This window comes from Pseudopipra pipra, chromosome Z (genome assembly GCF_036250125.1).
Source record: "Pseudopipra pipra isolate bDixPip1 chromosome Z, bDixPip1.hap1, whole genome shotgun sequence".
NCBI lineage: Eukaryota > Metazoa > Chordata > Aves > Passeriformes > Pipridae > Pseudopipra > Pseudopipra pipra.
Window position 1 is genome coordinate 1325494 of NC_087581.1, and position 23439 is coordinate 1348932.

Below are 23439 nucleotides of genomic sequence, written 5' to 3' on the forward strand. Positions count from 1 at the left end.
AATATGGTTTGAAACAAACCAAAACTAGTTTGAGAGACAAAGGAAAATATGTTATCTTGTTATCCTTCGTAGCAAATAGGGTTGAGATGGTACAGTGTCTGACACAATTTCTTCAAGATTTCCTCTTGTTTTGTGTTTGTTTTTTTGTTTTTTTTTTTAGGATTTTACTAGCTAATTTCTTGTTTGCTCTTCATTTGAAAATGCAAAACAAGCAGTTCCCGCCTCTGGAAGGAATTAAAAGCCATGTGGATGTGGCACTTCAGGACATGGGTTAGTGGTGGCGTTGGCAGCGCTGGGGGAATAGCTGAACTTGATGATTTTGGAGTGTTCTTTCAACCCAAATGATTCTGTTATTCTGTGACCAAACCATTGGGACAGTTTCTCGTGTTAAAAAGCAGAGTGAGGATTTGGTGCTGTTAAACACTGAGCTCCCCACTGCCACATGGCAGATTTTTGTAAAAGAAACCCTGTCGATTCCTTGGGGAGATGATGGTTTTGGTAGGTAAAGACAATATGTCGAGGTAAGAATCTTGCTTTGGAAAGTTGTCTTTCACTATGTCAAAATTGCCAGAGCTTTCAGAGCTCTTCCAAGTGCTCATGGAGAAGATTTTAAATGGGCTGTAATTTGGGTGAGATGGAGAAGTCTCAAATAGATTCAAAAAAGTCAGGTATTGCATCTTGTGTGTTCGAGTTTGATTTAAATTTCACTTTAAGAATTTAAGCTGGACTTAAAATTTTGCTGTCATGAGAGATGAAGAGTTGACCATGATGGGTCAACTTTTTTGGTAGTGGTGGGGTTTTTTGTTTGTTTATTCTTTTTTTAAATTTTTTTTTTTAATGTTTTTATAAAAGAGATAAAAATCACAATTTAGAAACTGCAGGGGGGTTATCAGAGGCAATTGTCTCTTTCTTACCAGGTGTATTGATAGGTGGATGCATCCTTCAGCTCCACATGATGCTGATAATTCAGACATGATGCTGATAATTATGCCCTTTCTACCATGGCCTGAACACAATGGTCCATGCAGCCACATGCTCCAAAACTCATCCCATGGTGTGCTTCTGCCCCTTTTTTCATTCGTCCAGCCTGGTTTACATATGTGTCAGTGAAGTCTAAGGGAAAAGAAGTGAGAATATGTGCTTCTTGCCGTAGCTGTTGGTTGTCTGGGTAGCTCCCTTGGGTTCTTATGCTCTGTCCCGTATGCAGAGAGCCCTGGGGCAGGACCCCATCGTGGTCGTGGTGCATGACAAGCATTCCCCACCTCTGAGGCTCTTGGAAATCAAAACACCCATTTAATAACCTGAACTCACTCATTTTCACATCAGAGGCAGGGCTAACAGTGGTTTTAGATCTGCTTCAGTGTCTTCCAGCTTAGGCCAGCTTTCCCAGGAGGTACAGGAAAGCAGTCAAGGAAGACCTGGCATACAGTCCAAGCCCTTTGCAGCAGGTGAGCATAGTCTTGAGAAGAGGATTTATCTACAGATCTAGAAATCTGAGTTGCTCCAAGACTGAAATTCCTGCATATGTAGAAACCCCTGTGCAAAACCTGTGTTTCTTGTCTCTTGACAAGTGAAAGCATCAACCACAAAGTCCATAAAATGTCAAGTTCTGGCAGAAGCTCTCGTAAACATGCTGGAGAACTGGTCTGGGGGCTCAGGTTTCGGTATGGTAAAGTCTCCTCTGCTGTAGGAAAGGGCTTTTTGCAGAGACTGTTATCATCTTAGATTTGTTTTCTGAGTGTTTTGAAGAATAAGGGATATGCTAAGAGCAGAAGATGACCAGAAAGTGGAGGTCATCAAGGGACAGGCAGAGAAGCCTCATCCTCTGCATGGTTGGGTGCATCCTCTGAAGACAGTCCAGAAGAGCCCTGTTTGAGCCCACGTTCTTCTTTGGGCACCTGAACACCTGAGAATTGCTCATATGAGTTATTTTAGGCCCCTGAACTGAAACATGAAAGTCAATATGGGTTAACCTGTTTATTGTCATGGGCAGAGAAAAGTGCTTTGTCTGTGGTTTTGCTGCACGAATTCTTCTTTTAGACTTTTTTTGTGTCTTTGTCCCCTCTGGACCATCTGTGAGATTAGAAAGTGCTTGAGCAGGGATAAGGATGAAATTAATTTTCCTAACTTTTCCTCACTTATTTTTCGATGCTGCCTGTACTCGGAGGGCAGTTCAGGAATGCCAATGGTCCATAGAGGGTTGCTCTGCTCCTAGTCAGTTTGTCACTTACTTTTGGCTTTGGTTTGCAACCTGACAGCAAATGGCCCCTCCAGTTTGAAGCTCCCCAGACTGAGCACCACCACTCTGGAGGTGCCTGGAGAACACACCCCTGGGCTGTGACTCAGGAAGTCTGGTCATGGATGAGTGGAGCAAGTTGGTTTTTCTACAGTAACCAGTGGGAGGCTGCCCAGCAGCTTTACAGGTCTAACAAAGGACATCAGCAGCCTTCTGGTGTGCTCCCTTGAGGGTGCAAGAAAAACACTGGGGACCAGATTGTCCCCAGAGGCTGAAAATTGTATCCCTTGGTGACACAACATCAGGGACTATTTATTCTGCAGCTTCCAGCGAGGTGGGAGCTCTGACAATGTTCTTCTACTGATGAAAAAGTCTGTAGTTGCCAAACTAAGCATTGCCCCTTTTTCACCCTTGGACAACACTGGTCCTTGATTGTTACACATGGGGTTGAGGGACTCTGTCTGTCTGTCTGTCTGCTCGTTCTAACCTGTGCTTGCACACAGCTGTGTGCAGGATTGCCACGTGGGGAGCTGGGGTCATATTTGGCACATTGTAAGACGTCCCTTGGTAGCTTTCACACCCTCTGCAACCATCCTGAGCTTGCCGTGGGTCTGCAGTAGGATTGTCTTAGACCCAGCAGCCTTTCAGTTGAAAGAAAAACCACAAGATCAAGATGGGGCCAGCATAAATGTTTGTCTTTAAATAGATTTCGCCCTTGAAAATCACCTTCAGCCAGGCTGGGTTGCGGGTAACGTCCTTTCCCACCTCTCACACCTCAGCAAGCAGCTCATGTCCAGACCTGAAGCAGTTTCACCTGCATTTGTGGACAGTAGGTACAGTGAGAATAGCGAATTATGGGGATGCTGTTGAGGGATTTCTGGCCTCAAGGTCTGGGTGGGCTTCAAGCATCCTGCAGGAACAGAGACCAGCAACCTCATGGTCTGCTGTTGGCAGCTTGCCAAGGGCTTCAGAGCATATTTGGTCTGTCTGTGCCAGTCTATGACCTTTAGGTTGTCCTTCAGTGTCAGTGTTGATGGCCAACCTTGGAACTACTTTGCTGTTCTGCGATACAGACAAGAGACCCTTTTTTGTGGTCAGCCAGCCAGTCAAAATAATACAACTGTGATTGCTTCAGCACCATCTCCAGAGACTCTGGGGAGTCCAGTAGCCAGGAGGGGGATGCTTGGTGTGCATTTTGCAATAGGTCACCTTTAACTGCAATGGGTACAGAGACTGTCTGCAGTTTAACAAGCACTGAGAGACTTTTTGTTGCCGGGCGGGGAGTGGATCTGTTCACAGCAAAATTCAAGTTAATGGCTCCTAAAATCTGCAACCTGCTGGGCCCCAGCTGCTCCATCTTAACAATTGTATATGGGGGGTGCTCCAAGAGAGATGGTAAGGGACTTTGGACAAGGGCCTGGAATGACACAACAAGGGGGAATGCCTTCCCACTGGCAGAGGGCAGAGTTAGATGGGATATTGGGCAGGAATTCTTGGCTGTGAGGGTGACGAGGCCCTGGCCCAGGCTGCCCAGAGAAGCTGTGGCTGCCCCTGCATTCCTAGAAGTGTTGAAGTCCAGGTTGGATGTGTCTTGGAGCAACACATTCTAGTGTAAGGTGTCCCTGCCCATGGCAGGGGGTGGGACGAGATGGTCTTTAAAGTTCCTTCCAACCCAAACCGTTCCAGATTCTATGATTTTTTTTTTTCCCAAAAAGCAGGATGGAAAAGCCACATCCGCATGTGCTCAAGCCTGAACTTGGTCCTCTGCTTTGTTTTTTGAGCTCAGTCCCATTGAAGCTATGCAATAAGATGCTCTAGGCAAGGCAGTCTGGATAGGCTGGCACAAACAGCCTCCTGGCCATTGGAGCAACAAAATGCTGCTGAAACTGCACGAGGAGGTAACTCAGTGGGATTACAAAAACAAATTTTGCTTCTTTCTTAAATAAAATGTTCTTTTTTTTTTAATGGAAGTTAAAAGCTGATACAGTAAAACTGAAATAAAAACAACACAGCAGGAATTTATAAAAAACTGGTTTTGTTTGCCAGCCACAGAGTACAACAATGTGCCTCTTTGTCTGAAGCACGGATTATGCAGGAATAAAATAATAAATAAAAGGGCTGCTGAATGGGGCTGACATCGTGTCCCTTCTGAAGGACACTGAATTACCAAGAGGAATAAATCATCCTTGGTTTACAAACAAACAGGCTTGCTGGTGTGCCCATCTCCCAAAGTGTAAATCAGCCCCGGCTCGACCCTGGCAGTGAGCAGCTGTTCCAGTCCTATGGCCAGGTCTGGAGCTGGAGCAAGGCAGGCGCTGCAGGTGGCTTTATCCTGGCTTTAAATAAAATTCAGATTGGTAGAGTGAGCAGAGACCACAGCTCTGCTGCTGTACAATCACTGTGGATCCCCACGGATGATGAGGAGCCTGACTGGGTGAGGACACAGTCCTTCAACTTCAATTCCCAAATTGACCACAAATATAGGCAAGGGTGATATGATCAAGGAGGGAGCCCTCTAAATGCCTTTGAGGTTTTCTTGGCTCCTACAGAAACTTCCAGTGAAGTGGCAAACAGCCTGGAACTCTGGTGTCCTCCATCCGTGGATGAGTGCACCATGCCTGCTGCTGTTACCACAGCTCCTGGTGGGAAATTCCACACTGGCTGGAAGGTTTTTTGTTGCACGGGGTTCACCAGGTGACAGCAACCAAGAGGGACAGGGCCCAGCAATGCAGGTGTGCCCTCTGCCCACCTGTGCCTTCCTTTATAAGATGCAGGTGAGGAGGGGCTGCCAGCTGTGCCTCTCCTGGGGGGTCCTAGGAGAGAATGCAATTGAGGACTGAGCTCCAAGGGTTTCTGCACAAGGGCTGCATCTCTTCCAACCTCTTCTGCCAGCACCCAAAGGGTTATGGCAGGGAGCAGATGGCCTGGCTGGAACAAGTTCTGCTCTATCACTGTTTGCCAAAGAATCATATAAAACCGTTTCCTGGACCTCAGCTGCTTTGATGTGTGGCCCTGGAGGTGCAGAGACATGGGAAGACTGTCAGCTTGCTAAGGCAATGTCACTGCTCATCTCACTTGCCTGGTACTGGGGCTGGGAATGGGGTTTCTGCTGCAGGGAAGGAGCAGCTCATCCTCAGGTATTTCAAAGCTTGCCCTAGATGCTCTCCTGTGCTTTTTTCACTCCTCTGCTAAGGAGGAGGAGAGTACTCAGAGCCTTCCAGGGGTTACATATTAGGGGGGCTGTGCACCCAGGAAGAAGACAAGAAGGAGCTCAAGATGTCAGCTGAGCTTTGGAGGGAGTTGGAATGTCGGTTGTCCTTGGTCAAGTCCCGTGCTGGGAGGCTGTTTGATAGGAATGATGGTGGGAAGAACCTCCTGGGTAATGGCAGACCAGTGGGTGGGCTGAGAGTGGTGACACTGAACCGGACGGATGGAGTGTAACTTAATGCTGGGGAGGAGTTAATACAGGTGAGGAATGGGAAGCAGAAGGTGAGAGGAAAAGACTGAGAAAGAGGTGGGCTTGGACTTGTGGGTAAGAGGGGTAGCTGTTCCCAGTGCTGCTGGTGGGGTTACACTGACAGCCACTGGGGTTTGTATAGAATCTCAGGATGGTTTGGGTTAGAAGGGACCTTCAAACCATCTCGTTTCACCACTCTGCCATGGGCAGGGACACCTTCCACTAGACCAGGCTGCTCCAAGCCACGTCCAGCCTGGACTTCAACACTTCCAGGGATCCAGGGGCAGACACAGTTGCTCTGGGAAACCTGAGCCAGGGCCTCACCACCCTCACAGACAACAATTCCTGCCCAATATCCCATCCCAGCATCTCTGGATTCTCTCCAGCAGCTCCACGTCCCTGTGCTGTTGTTCCCCAGGGCTGGAGGCAGCTCTGCAGGGGGGTCTCACCTGAGCAGAGTAGCTGATATTTGGGTGCAGATATTGAGTCTTTGGAGGACAAGCATGGGCTCACTGATCTCTAAAATGTGGGCAGCAATGGAAGAGGCCTGTTCTTGTAAAACTTGGAAGAAAAAGCAATGAGGAACATGGATATGAATCTATGGGATAGCGAGTGCTCAGCAGATGGGAGCCAACCCAAGGATGCAAATGGAAAAACATGGGTGCAGGTTGACTTTCATAGATAGTGATTATAAAGAATTATCTAAAAAATCTGTCTTCTAAATGTTTTCTGGGCACTAATGATGAAGAGCAGATCTTGGCTTTGGCTCCAGTGACCTGCAGAGGATGTGATTTGAATTAACACAATCTTTATTAAAATGCTTGGGGTTTTTTTTAACGTATAATTTTAGTGGAAGTGAAAGAGTGGAAAATTTTTTTCTGGCTGCTTTCTCTTGTCCCAGTTATTTGCAGAACTAGTGATGATTATCATAAGGAGATAGTATCTATTAAATACCACAAGTCTATTTGGTTTTGTCCTTGCTTCCCCCCGCTACTTAATAACTTGTAATAGAACTAGAAGAAAAGGAAACACTGGTGGGTTATTTCTTTAAGTCTTTCTTTTCTTTTCCATTTTTTTCCTCGATCATTTATCAGCATTTCACTTACACAATCAGGTTTGTTGCTTCTCCCATGTGGCTAACAGGTTTTCTCCACTTTTTTCTCATGGTCTTCCAGTTGAGAAGGGGAAACAACTATGAAGAGCACTATTGCAGAGTAGCAAAAGTTAATTGAGGATCTTTGGATCAAACTGAAAAACCGGAGCTTCTCTTGGCTCATTTCTGTAAAGATGAACTGGATATAAAGTTCATCATGTCCTGTTAAGTAGCTGTTGGCCAGAACACAGAATCAGCCTAGGTCAGGGCTTTGATGTTGTTACTGGAGCTGGCTTGGAGGCAGCGTGTGGCTTGGACTTCACACAGGAATTTGCATCAATAACTGAGGATGATGGGAGGAAGAAACCTGACAAAAATGTGTGCAGAGTTTTAATTTTTCTGCATTTATGCCTTTCATTGCCAGTCTTGCACAGCGCAGCACATGCTCCTCACCTCGGCGTTCCACCAACAGCGCCAGCTCCCTGGGCCAGCATCTCTCCATGGGTTAAAAACCACCAGAGCCTTGCTGAAGCCCAAGGGGACACTCCAGGACATGTCTAAGGGGAGCCAGCTGGAACACTTGTGCATCCCTGAGCTGTGGTCCCACCGAGCAGTGAACCCCGAGCCCGTGGGACAGCGGCCGCTTGGAGCTCTCGGGACAAGGACTCGAGAGGGGTCAGGAGGAAACTCTGCAGACACAACTGACAGAGAAGCTGTCGTGTCATGTCCCTGCTGTTGCAGCTTTAGCTCCTTTGGCTGGGGAAATCATTAAGGGAATTAGGTACAGTGTGTAAATGTGCTGCTGCTCCCCTGGGGATAGATGTTCTACCATAACAGCCATTAGGAGTGTTACAGAGTCCTGAAAGATCGTCTCATCCCACCCCCTGCCACAGGCAGGGACACCTTCCACTAGAACAGGTTGCTCCAAGCCTCATCCAGCCTGGACTTCAACACTTCCAGGGATCCAGGGGCAGACAAAGTTTCTTTGGGAAACCTGTGCCAGGGCCTCACCACCCTCACAGACAGCAATTCCTGCCCAATATCCCAGTATCCCTTCTAACCCTGCCCTCTGCCAGTGGGAAGCCATTCCCCCTTGTCCTGTCTCTCCATCCCTTGTCCCCAGTCCCTCTCCAGCTCTCCTGGAGCCCCTTTAGGCACTGGAAGAGGCTCTCAGGTCTCCCTGGAGCCTTCTCTTCTCCAGGTGAACCCCCCCAGCTCTCCCAGCCTGGCTCCAGAGCAGAGGGACTCCAGCCTTTGGATTATCTCCATGGCCCTTCTCTCCCTTTTAATTTTCAATTTCTTTTACCTGCTTCCATATTATATCTGGATTAGACCACATCAGACCAGGCTGAACTATTAGAAGAAATATTTAGTAAGCAAAATAAACTCCTCAACTATTTTTTTTTTCTTGAGGATTGCTCAGGAGAGAAGACCATGAACTGTTCTGGTGTGTGTGCTGAGCTGTTATCCAAGGTGAAGGCATCTGGGCTTTGTCTCTCTCACTGGCTTGGGGAGTGTTTTTAAGGTAAATCTGTTAATCTTCTCATACTATGGGTTGATTTTGTTGTGTTTGAACAGATTTGTGTTCCTCAGCAATAAAGACAACACTAATAAACTCTTTGTAAAGAGAGCGGCAAGGTTCTTGAATAACCTTAGTCCTCTGCAAATCACACAGATCCACTGATTTGGAATTTGGAGAGAATTTTAAGCTTTATTATCCAGCTTATTTTGAGATCATTGGATGTTCCCTCCATGGCAATGCATGAATAAAATACAACTCATCTTTTCCATGGATGTTTCTTTATTGGGTTATTCAAAGAACCGACAGATTGGCTGTTTCACAGAGATCTGCAGAGCAAGGCTCTTCTTCTCATTAACATCTGCAGATTTTATGGCAGGGGAGTATGATTATTTCAGTACCCTTGCTTAGCTCCAGCTAAGCTGGTGTGGCCTTTCTCTTCATAGCTTTGTAGGACACATCTGTTTTCAGCCAAAAACAGGATATGGAAAGGAAAGGAGGAAAAAAAAGTCACTGAGGTTTGGTCCAAGTCTCGTGTCATTTCTTACTTTGTCTGAGCTGGTTTGCCTGTTTCCAGTAATAAGCAAAGGTGGAACAACATGGCCTGGAAAGCCTGTTTTGTTGGTCCATTTTTCTCATTTTTCAATGTTATTACAAGTCAGGTCAGAAGAAAAGGATTCTGAATGTGTGCACTTTTTGTCTTCTTTATATGGATTGCCATAAATATGCTGAAGTTTTGTGAAACAGCTGCAAAACAACCTGGAACAGAAAGGACAGAGATAGGAAAAGCCAGTAATCGAGCAATAAAAAATGATCTGATTTTTAGCTTTAAACTTGGGTCAGCTCTGGGTCAAGCTGCTTTACCTATCCCTCTGGGCAGCGTGAGGTCTCTCATGCTCTTACACGGACTTGCAGAAGTTGCCGGGTCCTTTGTGTTTGCTGCTGGGCTGGATGGGATTGCTGGGAAGGCAGTGAACTGTATAATTTATGTCGGAATGCCAGCATCGGAACAGGCGTGAAATTACAACTCGTTATCACAGGCTGAGGAGCAAGATCTTGGGTTTCCTGGGCAGTCACAGTCACGTCTTGGAGAGGCTGCTCTTGGGGACCACTGAAAATATTTACCTGGTGGAGCAGGGCTGGGTTGCTGTTTCAGTATGGGAAGCCAGCAAAGAGTGTGATGTCCTTGTTCCTGAAAGGCTGGTCTGATCTTTTTCTTCCCAAACAATTTTTTTCTGCCCAGATTTTTGTAGTTTGGAAGCAGCGTGAGACAGCTGGCACCTGCTGCACTGGGGTCCTCTGCTGATCCACCTTTCAGCGCTGCCAAAGGGGGCTGTTACCCTGGGAAATGAGGGAGCAGAAAACTCCAAATGGACTTTGTGTTCAATGCGCCTCCTAAAGAGGGATTCTGGGGTGTACTTGACAGGCTGGGAGAGCTGGGGATGTTCACCTGGAGAAGAGAAGGATCCAAGGAGATCTAAAAGCCCCTTCCAGTCCCTAAAGGGGCTCCAGAAGAGCTGGAGAGGGACCTGGGATAAGGGATGGAGGGACAGGAGGGTAGGGCAGGGTTAGATGGGATATTGGGCAGGAATTGCTGTCTGTGAGGGTGGTGAGGCTCTGGTACCTGTTTCCCAGAGAAGCTGTGTCTGCCCCTGGATCCCTGGAAGTGTTGAAGTCCAGGTTGGATGGGGCTCAGAGCAACCATGTCTAGTGGAAGGTGTCCCTGCCCATGGCAGGGGGAGAACCAAGTGGTCTTTAAGGTCCTTCTCCAACCCAAACCATTCTGGGATTCTGTGATTCTGACTCTGTGATACTTGGTGAAGCAGTGCCTGGTTGTTGCTGCCTGTGAGGCTGGGATGGCCCTGGACAGGGGTGAGGGGGTTTATAAAACATTCCCCGTGCTGGGCCTATTGTTCCTCAGAGAACAGCCTGACCTTTGGTGGGACCTGACTCATGGGGCTGAATGGAGTGGCTGTGAAAAACTGACCCCAAAGAAACCTGGGGGAGGGGGAGGGATGCCAGGCAGCTGAGAGCACAGTGGTCAGCCCCACAGCATGTCCAGCCTCAGCCCTGCCTCACACAGACTTGGGATGTGCCCTCTCTGCCACTCCTAAGCTGTTTAGAGACTTCAAAAATACCCTAAATTCTCTGGACACTTCAAAAAATGCCCTCCTCTGTTTGTTTTCCCACTTGTCCAATGCACAGCCAAACTCCTAACTAAGGGAGCTGTGCAGGGATGCATCTTGATGTGCCAGGAGGTGTGATTCCTCAACATATGTGGAGCAGCAGGAATGGTGCATTTGGGAGACAACACTTGGTGTGTGAAGGGCCAGATGCCTGAAGAGGATGCCCATGGATGTGAAAGAGCTACAGCCTGTTTCTCCCCTCTTGTGAGCTTATATTCTTCAACCTTTTCCTTTAGAGGCCAGCTCCTGCTTGTCCTTGCAGAGGGCTCACCCTGCAAGAGTCACCAGCCCTTGTGCTGCAGCTGTATCCAAGGGGTAGTAGCCGAAAAATGAGTTGCAGATATCTGGAATGACTTGTGGTATTAGCTCACACACACACACACACACACACACACACTTTACACACAGTGAAAAGAAGTCCCACAGGGACACATCAGGAAAAAAGCTCCACTTCTGGGGTGCAGAGTACATCAAACATCTCTCCGCCACATTCACCAAGGCAGTTTTCCTCACAGCCAGGCACTGCTGGGTTTTCCATGGAAAAAGGTTAGCTAAGTAATTTGATGTAAATCTTCCTCAGCTCAGAGGTGTTTACTTTGTTTGCAGAGTCCTTCTGTTGCTGCTGGGTTTGTGCCACCAATTTGTGTCAGGCACAGTCAGAGTACAGTGAGAGGCTTCCCTTTAAATATGGTGATGTGGCTGCTGGGAAAAGCTGGAAAAATCTGGGAAAACTCAGGTAGCTATCAGATTTAGGTAAGTTTTCTTAAAAGTATTCACCAGTGGGCTACCTAGTGAAGTTAGGCACAGGTGAAGCATTTCAGGCAAAATATAAGTGACATTTAATGGAGGAAAAAAGCATTAATGCAGGAAATCAAAGGAGAAGAAGGAGTTTGTCTGAACCTGTTCTGACTAGCCTGGCACAGCAACAATTCCAGAGTCCACTGTGTTCACTGCAATAGCCAGAGAGAGCAAGTAACACACAATCTTTTTTTTCCCCAGCCAAAAGCAGTAGTGATACTGCCATGTCTGAAAGAAAACAGGTTGGGAACGAAAGGCTTTGGTAGAGCTCCCTGCTGAATGTGGTTTATGGCCTTTGTGGGGAAGGGGCAGCCAGAACACCCCTCCACCACAGCCCAGAGAAGGATTTTGATTTTCTATTATTCACTCTGCCAAAAAAAAAGATGATCCCTTGAAATCACATCCTCATTGCTGGGCTAAAGCTGGAAGTAAACCTGTAATCACAGGAAGGTTTGGTTTGGAGGGGACCTTCAAGTTCATCTCATTCCACCCCTGTCATGGACAGGGACAACTTACACTAGAACAGGTTGCTCCAAGCCCTGTCCAACCTGGACTTCAACACTTCCAGGGATCTGGGGGCAGCCACAACTTTTCTGGGAAACCTGAGCCAGGGACTCACCACCCTCACAGACAGCAATATCCCATCTAACCTGCCCTCTGACAGTGGGAAGCCATTACTCCTTGTCCCATCCCTCCATTCCTTGTCCCCAGTCCCTCTCCAGCTCTCCTGGAGCCCCTTTAGGCACTGGAAGGGGCTCTCAGGTCTCCCTGGATCCTTCTCTTCTCCAGCTGAACACCCCCAGCTCTCCCAGTCTGGCTCCAGAGCAGAGGGGCTCCAGGACAGACAGAGGGGCTCCTTGGAGGATGTCCTTGGCCCCCCTCTCCTAATGTATGATGGGCCTCTCTACAAAGCAGGAGGAGATGGGGAGTGACTGGAGGCAGCAAGTGGTACGTGCATGGAGAGAACCATCTGACCTTGGCAACAGAGCCTGGAGGAGTCAGGAGGAGGTGCTGGCTAAGGGCACCTACCTGGCTGCAGGTCTCAAGGAGGTTGCCTGGCTGCAGGCTGCCCGGGACAGGGGTGAGTCCCCATCCCTGCAGGGATTTAAAAGCCCTGTGGATGTGGCACTTGGGGACATGGGTTAGTGGTGGCTTTAGCAGTGCTGGGGGAATGGTTGGACTTGATGATCTTGGAGGGCTTTTCCGACCTAAAGAATTCTGTGATCAATAAGAAGACTTTGCTTATTTTTAGAGAGCCCTTTATTTTTTGTCTTAAGGCTTATAAAAATTGTTACTTAAAACCAAAATGTTTAAAAATGTTTACATATGTACAATATGAGAAATAAATTATGTTTTAAGTCATACAAAAACCACAATATACAAATAGGGCTTTGAAACTGCTCTAAGTATGGCACGGTGACAAGTCACAGACACTTACCAAAGGCTTCAGTTATTGAAGCCTTTGCATAAAACCATGGAAAAAAATATCCCCAAATGTGCTTGCTTTGGTTGGGTTGAAGCTCTACAAAAACTCAAGAGATCTGCAGGCCTCAGAAGGACTTGCTAAGTCTTCAGAACTCAGTGCACCACCTGGCAACACCATTTTTGAGACTGGCTTTCTGCATGCCAAAAGCTCAACGGTTGTCACATCATTCTCCTTAGGAAGAAAAAAGGTTAAAAAAAACCGAACACCAAACCAAACCAACAAAAAAAACCCACTACTAAAAAAACCCAACCAAGCAAAACAAAACCTAGTTCACCTCTGACAAGGTCCACTCTGCTGCAGCAAACGGGACAGCTGTAGAGTCTGCCAAACTCAAAGCAAAGCCAAGATCACCTGGGACCAGGGACTCCAACTGGGATGTCGTAGCAATCAGGGTAGGAGGTTGGCTGTTTGGCTCGTTTAAACATTTTACTAAAAAATAAGATCTTAATTATGCATTGGTACTACGACAGCATCTGAGCAGAGGGGAACGTGTCCTCAGCAGCTAAAAGGACTGGTGCAAAGCTCTCCTGAAGCAGCACGGTGCATCTCGTTCCTCCATCCCCTATGGTCAGCAGGAGGGTAGCTGCTCTTTGCCTCTTAGAAAGGGATCCCCATGTGTGACTGGGCAGCCTCACTGCAGACACTGACCAGGGAGCAGCTGCCACCACCACCACCCCACGTGCACCGTGTTGTGCCCCAGGCACAGGGAGGACAGAGCACTACCATCCTATCAAGGTAATATACAGAGATTTCGGTATCGGCCAGACACGGAACAGACTATTTTTAAGGCAAGCAAAAGACAACTTGAAGTTAAGTGGCATTGTGCTTACTCCCACCCCTTCCCTGAACAACCCCACGCACTTGACCTGTGCTGGTCACACCTTCCCACAGCCCATAGTGCTACTGGACCCACGGTAACTCCTGCACCAGGCACTAATTTGTTCTCAGCAGCTCTGTCACCCGCAGCCTGGCGGGCAGTTAGCGTGGTTATTTATCCTCTCAACTCCACTGGCAAGCAGACCAGAAGATCATTGCTGAGGTCTGGGTGTGTGAAGATCTCGTGCACAGTCCTGGTTAATAGGAGCAGGGCAGGAAAAATGCAGCGTGTAACAGGTCAAGGTAAGGTTAAACACACAAACCAGGCTCCTTGGGAAAGGGAGGATGGAGTTTTAGTTATTCTAGGTCTAGGACCAAGGTCCATCAATTGCTCCTCAGTTTCTTGCATCCAATCCAAGCTGTTTTTTCCGGAAGAGCTAGTTGCTTTAAGTGCTACCAAGCCAGATTTTTTTCCCAGAGCATCTTGCCACCTGCATGGTCTTCATGCATCTGGGTTGCTTGGCTGTAAGTCTTTAGGGAAGTCTTCAGAGCAGATTTGAGACAGATCTGGGAAAAAGCAGAGAGGGGAAAAAAAAAAACCCTAGTTAAACGCAGAAGTTAATAGGAATAACAAAGAATTTCTAAGAACCTCTGGTGTGCTAAGAACAGGTTTGGACAGTACAGGCTGGTATTTTATTCTGTCAAAGCCACATTTCGCCCAGTAGCTACTCAGTGAGAGCCTCAAGCAGACATTATGCAGGCTGCAAACAGAAATTACAGGGCTTGAGCTAGACTCTGCCTGTGCAGCTCCATTCGGAGAGGACAGATGTTTGGAGTCTCAGTCTCCAAGCAGGGAACTATAATATTCCACTGACTTGGCAGAAACTGAGAGCTGAACAGCAAGTAATCGCTTGCCATTTCTGGGAGGATTGACCATTTCCTAGCAAAAAAAGTGGTGTGCTGGAGCTGAGCTCAGCCCCTCTGCCTCGTGCACAAGCTGCACTCCACGAGCAAGCAGGCAGGGCACATCTGCCAGCAATTCTGTTTTATGGGGGTTACCGAGTAGCATATCGAAACAGCCTTTTATTGTACCTGCAGGAATGTTTACTTGATCTTTTAGGACTTGTGGCAGAGCAACAAGTTTTTGCACAGGGGTTTCATTCACAGATTGGTTTGCTACTGTCCGTAGCACAGCTTGCTGTTTTCTGCCAAAAACTGGTCCTGGAATAGGACCAGCTCACACTTCTGAGCCGAGCTCTGCTGCTCGGGAGGGTTGTGCAAAGCTCGACTTCCACAGGGCTTTGCTAGTCCTAACAAGCACTTTGTCCTGTGGATTGGAAGTGACAAAGCTCTAAGTTTGCAAACTGAAATTTTAGGAGAGGGCGAAAGGCTGGGCTTCATCCAAGGGAGACTATCATTTAGACAAATGAACAGGGTTTCATTCATTCAAAACATGACCAGAGGCATCTGAGGCAATCCAGTTGTCACTGCTGGGACCAGACTTTCTGGAAGTCATGCTCTGAGGACTGATCCAGGTGCCTGGAAGTCCCCCAAAAGGTTAAACAGGGCTGAGATGCTTCGTTAGTGGCAGAGTTTGCACCCTCCTGAACCTGAGGAGATCAGCGTGGCTGGAGATGAAGCCAACGGAGTCAGTGCTGTAACACCATGGCAGATCCTCAGCTCTGTCCTGCTCATGCACTTGACCTCAACCTTTAATCAAGGGATTTCTCGGCAGCTCAAGGTCTTCCACCAGGCTGAAACAATCTTCGAGGCAATTTCCTGCACTCCTCCCAGCTTCCCCCTGTTTTACAGGGCAGTTAATAGATACCTCTACTCAACTTCCCACTATTACACAGATCTTGGGGATTGGCAGAACCTCATTTTAGCCTCTACCACAATTAGGACCAAGGATTTTGCTGCACCCATTTGGTAGTAAACATGCAAAGGTACAAGGTGACAATCCAAGGTCAGGAGGGAGGATAAATCATCTAGTTAGCAACAGTTACGGCACACATTAAAATTAAGTCTAATACCCGTGAGTCCTGGGCTAGAATTTATTAACCTTCTTGAAAGAAAAACAGGTTCCAGGAGTGAAAAAAACCCAAAAGGCTCCACTCATCCCAGCACAGCCACATGCATCAGACAGAATTTCTGTTGGCTGGTTTCCATACCTTTTTTGCCATTCCTCTGTGCATTTCACAAACCAGAGCTCTTTGCCAGGAGTTATACTGGTAAGCTGGGAATCCTCCACACAGAAAGCAAACCTACAAGGAGGAATCAGAAGTCAAGAGGAGGTGAACTGTTGTCTCCGTGATTAACAAATAACAAGTAATATGGGTTGCAGCTAGTTCTAAGCCAAGTTGTTTGGTTTAACATGCATCCCACAGAGCATCTTGATACGCCATTAGCATTCTGAATGGGTTTTTATTTCCTATATCAGAATTTATTTGGGGATCTTTGCTTCTACTTTGCTTCTACCCCTATTTTCGTAGAGTGTAGAAACGAGGATGCACAATACCTTTCAGATGATAGGTGACACTTATTTAAAGTTTTTAGAAATGTGGGAGCTTGTCAGTGTCAACTGCTGCTCTTTGACAGATCTGGGTTACCTTCAGAACAACATTAACACATGATGTGGGAGTGCAGTGCTACATGCTTGGCAGATTTAAAACTTTTTGGATGCTCAGGTAGTTTTCCAGTTGCAAACAGAATCACAGGATCAGGGAATGATTTGGGTGGGATGAGACCTTAAGGATCATCTAGTTCCAACCCTCTGTCATGGCAGGGAATCTTCCACTAGAATTCTATGGCCAATTCTATGATCTAAGGATATTGACTGGGGTTGGAAGCGACTCTAAAGATCATCTAGTTCCAATCCCCCTGTCAGACCTCAGAAGGAGCAATATAGTACTTAAGGGGTTGATGGCACTATGTTACTGGTTGCAGTTTCAGGTCTAGCTTGCTCTGCCAAATCAGAACCTTATGCCTGGAAATAATAGCCATGACCACTCATGTTTCTGTATTTTCAATGCTTAGTATTTTATCCCTTCAAGTATCACCTAAACCACCTTGAAGGAGGCTAATTTAGTCCCCAGGGGATGTCACAGTATCTAAATAAAGCAAAAGATCTGATCTGCGGTGACCGGTTTTGCATAAAGCTTAGTTTGCAGCCTTGTGCTGGCCATGACCCGCTCTCCTACACCCTGAAGGAGCGGTGACACTAAAAATGACACGCAGCTCAAGACACCAACTACGTTCAGAACACCAACTTTTTTTTGCCAGGTCCTGAACATTTCTCCTTTTGGCTGAAGTTTCGAGTCAGCTCACGCGCAGCCTAGCACGGTTGTTACCTCTGTTGCGTTTCCCCAGATTTCACACGTATCCGTCTGATATGCAGCTCCTGGGTGGAATTCACGGGCCGATACCAGTAGCTCCTCAGCTCTTTCCACAGATCATACCATGACTGAGATGTCCCCTCCCAGGTGAGCTTTATTTTCAAAAGTTCACCCATGTCCTCTTCAGTGTAGACCAGGAAGGTGTTCGTGGCGTTCAGGCCAATTAGATCAAGCCTGAAAGAAAAGGAGAGACTCTGCATTTCTTCCTTATGGAAGCATGCCAGGAGCTCCTTCGTTCCACGTAAGAGGTTAAACAGAGCCCTTTGCCGCTTATCAAGGGTTGCATGTTCAACAGTCACCAGTTAATTGTTGATTACACTAAAGAAAGTGAGCTCAGATAGCTGGTTCAATACAACGCATCATGTATTTAGCTCAGCCATACTTCCATAGCTTAGAGGTGGATTTTATGCCTTGTCTTTCTCCTGGGAGAGGCTAAAGGAGGTCAGCAATGCCTCCAGAGACATGGGTGCTTTCAGGCTGTATCCAAACGGTAGAGGGGAAAAGCAAGAGGAAGTACTCCAGCAAGGAGCTGTGAAGCCTCGTGCATAGAGGACTGGGCACATCAAATTGTTTTCTCAGCCAAAAATTATAATTAACTTAGTGGATGAAAAGTTTTTTTGAATGGTGATGAAGCGAGGCTGCCAGGCTGGGGTGCAATGCTAGTGTTAGAAGAGGAAAAAAAAATGCTTCCACCCTGTCTAGGTGGCCTTCTTACTTAGTTAAACACAACAGGGCAGCTTACTTACATTTCTAAAGACAGGGGTTCAGATTCTCCATTGGTGCCATGGAGGGTGACGGAGAAAGTTGGATCAACCTCTCCCAAGCTCTTGTAGCTGAAGACATGCATTTTCATCTGATAGTGGTAGACTGGGGAGAAAGGAGAGAGCAGAGATGGAACCGAGTTTGAGAAACTATATTGCTCAGCATTGCTCCGTGTGAAATGTTGCTGGCGGACAAAAGCCAGACCAGTCCTTTATTGAGACAGCACTGATGACTTTTTTCTGCCCTTACTGATTATGAATTTGACTTTTACACAACAGCAGCAGAAGGTCCACTCTGGGGAAGGCTGCCCAGACCTTACACTGCTCTAAGGTTGAGCCTTGCTCATGTATGACTTTTAAAATCATAGAATCATAGAATCATAGAATCGATCGGGTTGGAAGAGACCTCCGAGATCATCGAGTCCTGCTCAAAAGGCAGAGTGCCCTTATGGCCAGGTCCTGTTGATTTTACACAGAGGAAGGAGCCCAGCAATGCCACAGGACCGTGCAGCCAGGTAACAGCAGAACATTAATGCCTGGAGCTGCACAGCTTTGAGGCGATGCTGCTCCTCCACCTCTACATCCTTCCCAGCGCTGACTTTGGGAGGCTGCTCCTACAGGTGAGACCACACTCTTCCTAAGAGGGAAAGCGTACCTTTGAAGGGCATGTCAGCCCTTGTTTTCAGGTACATCTTGCTGTTCCTCTTGTGCCGTATCCTCCGGGCGTTGTAGCCGATGCCGTTGCAGCGGTTCTTGCGGCAGCTCAGGCAGATGCCCTTCTTGAAGCGGCTGGAGTCGGTGCACTGGAACGCGAAGCTCTGCTTGTCCTGGTTCACCAGGGAGTCCACGAAGAGGTGCACAGACCGCTCGTGCTCGCACTTGACCACCTCACCGATTGCTGGGGAAGCAGAGTTGTGAGGGATACGCTCGGTTTTAAGCATTTGTCACCCCCCAGCAGCTGGTAAGGTGAAGCGAGCTAAGCCTCTTTGGTAGCCCAAGATGAGCTGACCATGGCCAAATGTTTCAAATAGTAGCAATTCAAGAGGTTAGTGGAAGATGCTTGGAGACTGTCCACTTAGTCCCTACCATGAAGGGAGCTTTAAGAGGACCCTAGTCCCAGCATAAGAAGACCACATTTTGCGGCGAGAACATGTTACTTCAGAATAAAGCCATGTGTAGTTTCTAGTAACTATCTCCAGTAGTACAGAGAGTTTAGAAGGAAAAAATGGTTTTCTCCCCTTTCGTAAAACACATCATCCCCCACCATCAACCCAAGTCTGTTTGTGAGCAGTCTACACTGACCAGAGGCAAAATATGTAATGAGAACTTACTCCCATAAGCAATGGCTCCCAAGACATCACTCAGACCACAGCCAGGCTGGAAGTCTCCTCCATTGGGGTAGATGTCAATGTGGCCTACAGGCATCTGGATCCCAATGCTAACACCTAGTGTTTCCCTTGTGTAGGTGTGAAGGACATCCACAAAGTTGGCATCATCGGGGGAGAGGCGCCTGCTGGGATCCACTCCTTCAAACATGGGGCCAGCTGGATCCAAGCCTGGAGTCAGAGACAAGATGCCAGGTGAAAAACTGGGTTATTTCATATAGAATATAGCTCTCCTCACCAGGTGATGCACAGACAGTCCCAGGCCCCATTGCTGGTACTGTCCCCAAAGATCTCTTCACCGCAGGCTCACTGAGGGAACAAATAAAGTGCTTCACAGCACTTTTGGGGCAATGCAACCCAATAGTAGCACCAGATGGCTTCAGAGTGCCTGTTAGAAGCAAAGAGCTTTTGCCAGGTCACAGTGAAGAGGTACTCCAAGAGGCAGCTCCAAGGTCTAGCACCCCAGGGACAGCTGGCAGATAAAGCTGCCTCAGAGATATTTAGGCTGTTTTCAGACTGGACATTTGGAGGGGCTAACACAATTTAAGCAGTAGCCAGGTAATCCCTGCATCTGAGATCCCATGATGGGTTTGGGATGCTCTGTTAACCCCTGAGCCTCACCCCTCAACCTGAAGCTGCACTCCTGAGCTGTTCTCCAACTTGACTGTTAGGTGATTTTTTTTCCTGATTAACTGAATACAGATAGCAATTGCTAGGCTTTGTGGAATTCTTACTGCCCTTGTCACATTTAAATGCTTAATTCAATCCCTTGCACTATGCTCTAAGTTGTAGAAATCAGCTTTGCCCTGGAGCTGGAAACAAACTCTTTCATTAGTTCCAGAATGGGGGGTTAGAGTTGTGTGATTTTTTAATTTTTATTCAGACATCCTGTGGTACAAACAGCACTCAGAAGCTTTCACTTCCATTAGCTTATGAGCTACAATTACAAAACCAGTATCACTCAAAGGCATAGGATTTGGACAGCAAGAGTTTGAGTGGGACTTGTTTTGAACCCACATATAACTCCAAGTAAACTCAAGATCAGGTTGTCCTCAGTGAGGATTTTTATCAAACCTCTGCTATATTTTTAATGTGAAGAGACCTGTTCTTCCCACTGCTGCCACAGGTAGGAAACTTGTAATTTCTGAAAGAATAAGGCCAAAACAACATTGCAGCAACACAGGAAACAAGCCTCTTCGGGGAAACTCACTGCCACAAAGGAAAGGAAAGAGACTTGCCTGTAATTCTGCCTATAGTCCCACGGACGTGGTTACCAGCAAAGCCAGCCACGTGGGCACCCAGGCTGTACCCAATCAGGTGCACATTCTCAAGCTGGAAGAGTGGGTCTTCCTGCAAGGAAAAAAAGATATGGTCATTTGACCCCCTGCCTTTCAGAGCATCTGGTGCTGGTCCTGTCTGCATGACTATAAAGTCCAACTCCAAGGAGGGAGGGGGCAGACAAGTATGCTTAGTTCTATATTTTGTCAAGGCAAGTAGGATGGTCTGGATGGTACTTGTGGCTTACCCATATTCCAACCCGAATTATGCCATCCTTTGTTCAGGCAGCATCTGGAGCAGCCTTTCCCCAGGGAGCTGCCACCAGACCTCAGCACTAGCTGTAGCCTCAGAAGCCAAGCACAGCACCGTGGGCCTTTCCTTCTCCTTTCCCACCCTCTTGCCAAGCCAGCACTGACTTTGAATGCCCAAATCCCGAGTTCACATTGCTCAGGGCAGGACTTCCAAACCTGAAATCCACCTGAGCATCACTGATCCAAGCACCTGTGAGGCAGCATCTCCCAGGAAAGCAGGGTATCGCTTGCACGCGCTGAGTGCAGCACCTCAGCTATGAGCCAGCACCCTGCCAAGCCCTGGGGTGGGGATTACACCAGAGCCTGCCCCACTGGTGCACCCTGGAGCTGGTGAAGGCTCTCCCTTGTGCAACAGTCCCTCATGGAGCATTACAACAGAGGCTGGTCTCCACTCATGTTACCTGTAACCAGTCAAGCAGCCTTGCTATGGTTTTTCCAACAACCTGCGTGTTGTTCACGGCATCGGTGTAGAGCTGGTGGGCAAGAGAAAGCCAGTCCACCACCACCACATTGGCATCCTTCTCCCTCTCCTGAAGAGCAGACACCAAGCTGTCCAGCCAGGTTTCGAACATGCCACTCATCTAGAGAGAGATTCAGGTGTTAGTTTCCAGCTTGCAGGACCAAGATGACGCATTCACAGTTAAGCTATTTGTATATCATTTACATATTCTGCTCCAGCTGCATGCTGCTCCTCTGCAAGCCCCACTACTTCTCAGCACTGCACTAATGGAGTAAGAAAAACAGGTTTTGAGAGACTCTGGCTGTAATTAGCCACTTGCCTTTTAAGGCAGGAGGGAGAAGCATTCGTTACGTGGCACCTTATCGTTCTTTTTCTCAAGACTTCCAGAAATTCTGATGGGCTGTAAAATTATTGCCCAGTCTTGGCACTGCTGTTTGCATAAGCCCTGGCAGAGCTGATAAGTCCCCTCGTGGCACACACTTGTCCACATGAATAGCAGAAAAAAAAGTTTGATAAAGGCTGTGTGCCCTCTTGTTCCTTTATCAGGGAGACCTCGTAGCAGATGTCAGGGCTCTGGGCACCCAGCTACGATTATAGAAAGTCTAAGCACGTGTCAAGTCAAGTGTTGCATTCATAGTGGTCAGTTAGTTGGACTGCAGGGAAAAATCCAAAGTTCCCTTTACCACATTCACGTTATACAGCTATAAAGTGATCTTGTGCAGTTATGAATGAGTTGGGTGATTTCACAGAGTTCTTAAGCCTGACCCACATTGCTTTGTTTCAGAGACCTCAGGTGCAGAGACCACAGTGCTTGAAACATGAAAAGTTTTCACAATTCTCACATATTCATAGAATTCTAGAAAAGTTTGGGTTGGAAGGGACCTTTAAGATCATTTAGTTCCAACTCCCCTGCCTTGGGCACCTTCCACTAGATCAGGTTGTTCAAAGCACCATCCAGCCTGGCATGGGACACTTTCAGGGACAGGGCAGCCACAGAAATTCCAGAACAGAAATACTCTGGAGACACAGCTCGTGTGCAGGGCAGTTTGCTCGCTCTGAGCAGAGACTAAGCATTGCCCGGGGTCCTCCGTACTTACTGTCCAGCCGTGAATGATGAAGAAGGTTTTGGCTGTCACGTTGAACTTGCAGTCCTCCAGCCACTGGTGCTGGCCGACGGCGATCGCGCACCCATCCTCATCGGCGTCCGGCGACGAGCGCACCCCGAACCTCACCCGCGGCTTCGGCGCCGGCACACGCTCCGCGCTGCCATCTGCGAGCCCAGCGGGGACAGAAGGGTCAGCAAAGCGCCCCCGAACCCGCCCGCCCCGGCGGGGCAGAGCCCGCTCCGCCGCTCCCCCGGTCCCGCGTGGGACCGCGCTCACCCACCTCCCGCCTCCGCGCCCCGCGCCGCGATGCAACAGGTCACGCCGGTGCACAGCAGGAGGACGAGCCTCCTCATGGCTCGGGAGGACGGACGGAAGGAAGGACGGACAGACGGACGGACGGAGGGGTGGGAGGGTGGAGGAAGGCACGGACGGACGGACGGACGCGCGGCGGCGGCGGCGGCGCTTTAAGGGGCCGCGCGGGGCGGTGCTCGTGGCACGATGGGGCGGGGCCGGGCCCCAGCGCCGCTCCCATTGGTCACGCCTTCTCTGACGTCACGCGAGGCATGAATGGGAGGCCACGCCCCCCGTGGGGAACCCGCGGGGGGCTTGAGAGGTCACGGGGGGACCCCAGCGTTGGTACCCCGGCGGATTTTGGGGACATGAGGGGGTTTGGGGGGGCCACAGGGGGTCCCCAGTGCTCTCACCCCGAGGGGCAGAAGGGACATACGGGGGGTTTGCTCGGTCACGGGGGGATCCAGCTCTGGGACCCCAAGGGATTTTGGGGACATGCCAGGGTTTGGGGGGTCACGGGGGTCTCAGGGCTGAACCCCGAGGGATTCTGGGGACATGAGGGGGGTCTGGGGGATCACGGGGGCACCCAGCGCTGGTGCCCCAAGGGATTTTGGGGATATGTGGGGGGGGTTGGGAGGTGTCACAGCTCTCACCCTGAGGGGCGGAGGGGACATGCAGGGGTTTGGGGGGCTAACGGGGGTCCCCAGCATTGACACGCCAAGGGGATTTTTGGGACATGCAAGGTTTGGGGGGTTCACAAGGGGTCCCCAGAACTCTCACCTCGAGGGGCAGGGGGGACATGAAGGGTTTAGGGGGAGTCATGGGAAAGTCTCCAGTGTTCTCACCCTGGAGGTAAGAAGA

At 48.5% G+C, this 23439-nt stretch overlaps 1 protein-coding gene across 1 annotated transcript; it reads right to left on the bottom strand.

Annotated features, from left to right (window-relative positions):
* Positions 1–12516: 12516 nt before the first annotated feature.
* LIPG (lipase G, endothelial type) lies at positions 12517–22735 on the bottom strand. The gene is made up of 10 exons (XM_064643234.1): positions 22568–22735; positions 22279–22451; positions 21123–21302; positions 20371–20482; positions 19079–19303; positions 18403–18645; positions 17733–17853; positions 16942–17160; positions 15763–15855; positions 12517–14158 (listed from the first exon to the last, which is right to left on the bottom strand). The coding sequence occupies exons 1-10, from the start codon at positions 22638–22640 to the stop codon at positions 14137–14139; spliced, it is 1461 nt and encodes a 486-aa protein (XP_064499304.1). The 5' UTR covers positions 22641–22735; the 3' UTR covers positions 12517–14136.
* Between the last annotated feature and the right edge of the window lie 704 nt (positions 22736–23439).

Bases quoted from the DNA above. Each gene is read 5' to 3' on its own strand.
- LIPG (XM_064643234.1), bottom strand. From the start codon at position 22,640: ATGAGGAGGCTCGTCCTCCTGCTGTGCACCGGCGTGACCTGTTGCATC. The intron at 19,304-20,370 runs GCAAGTCTCTTT...CTCTGACTCCAG, and splicing joins GACTATAGGCAGAATTACAG to GCTTGGATCCAGCTGGCCCC. The intron at 15,856-16,941 runs GTAACAACCGTG...TCCTCCTTGTAG, and splicing joins TCTGGGGAAACGCAACAGAG to GTTTGCTTTCTGTGTGGAGG.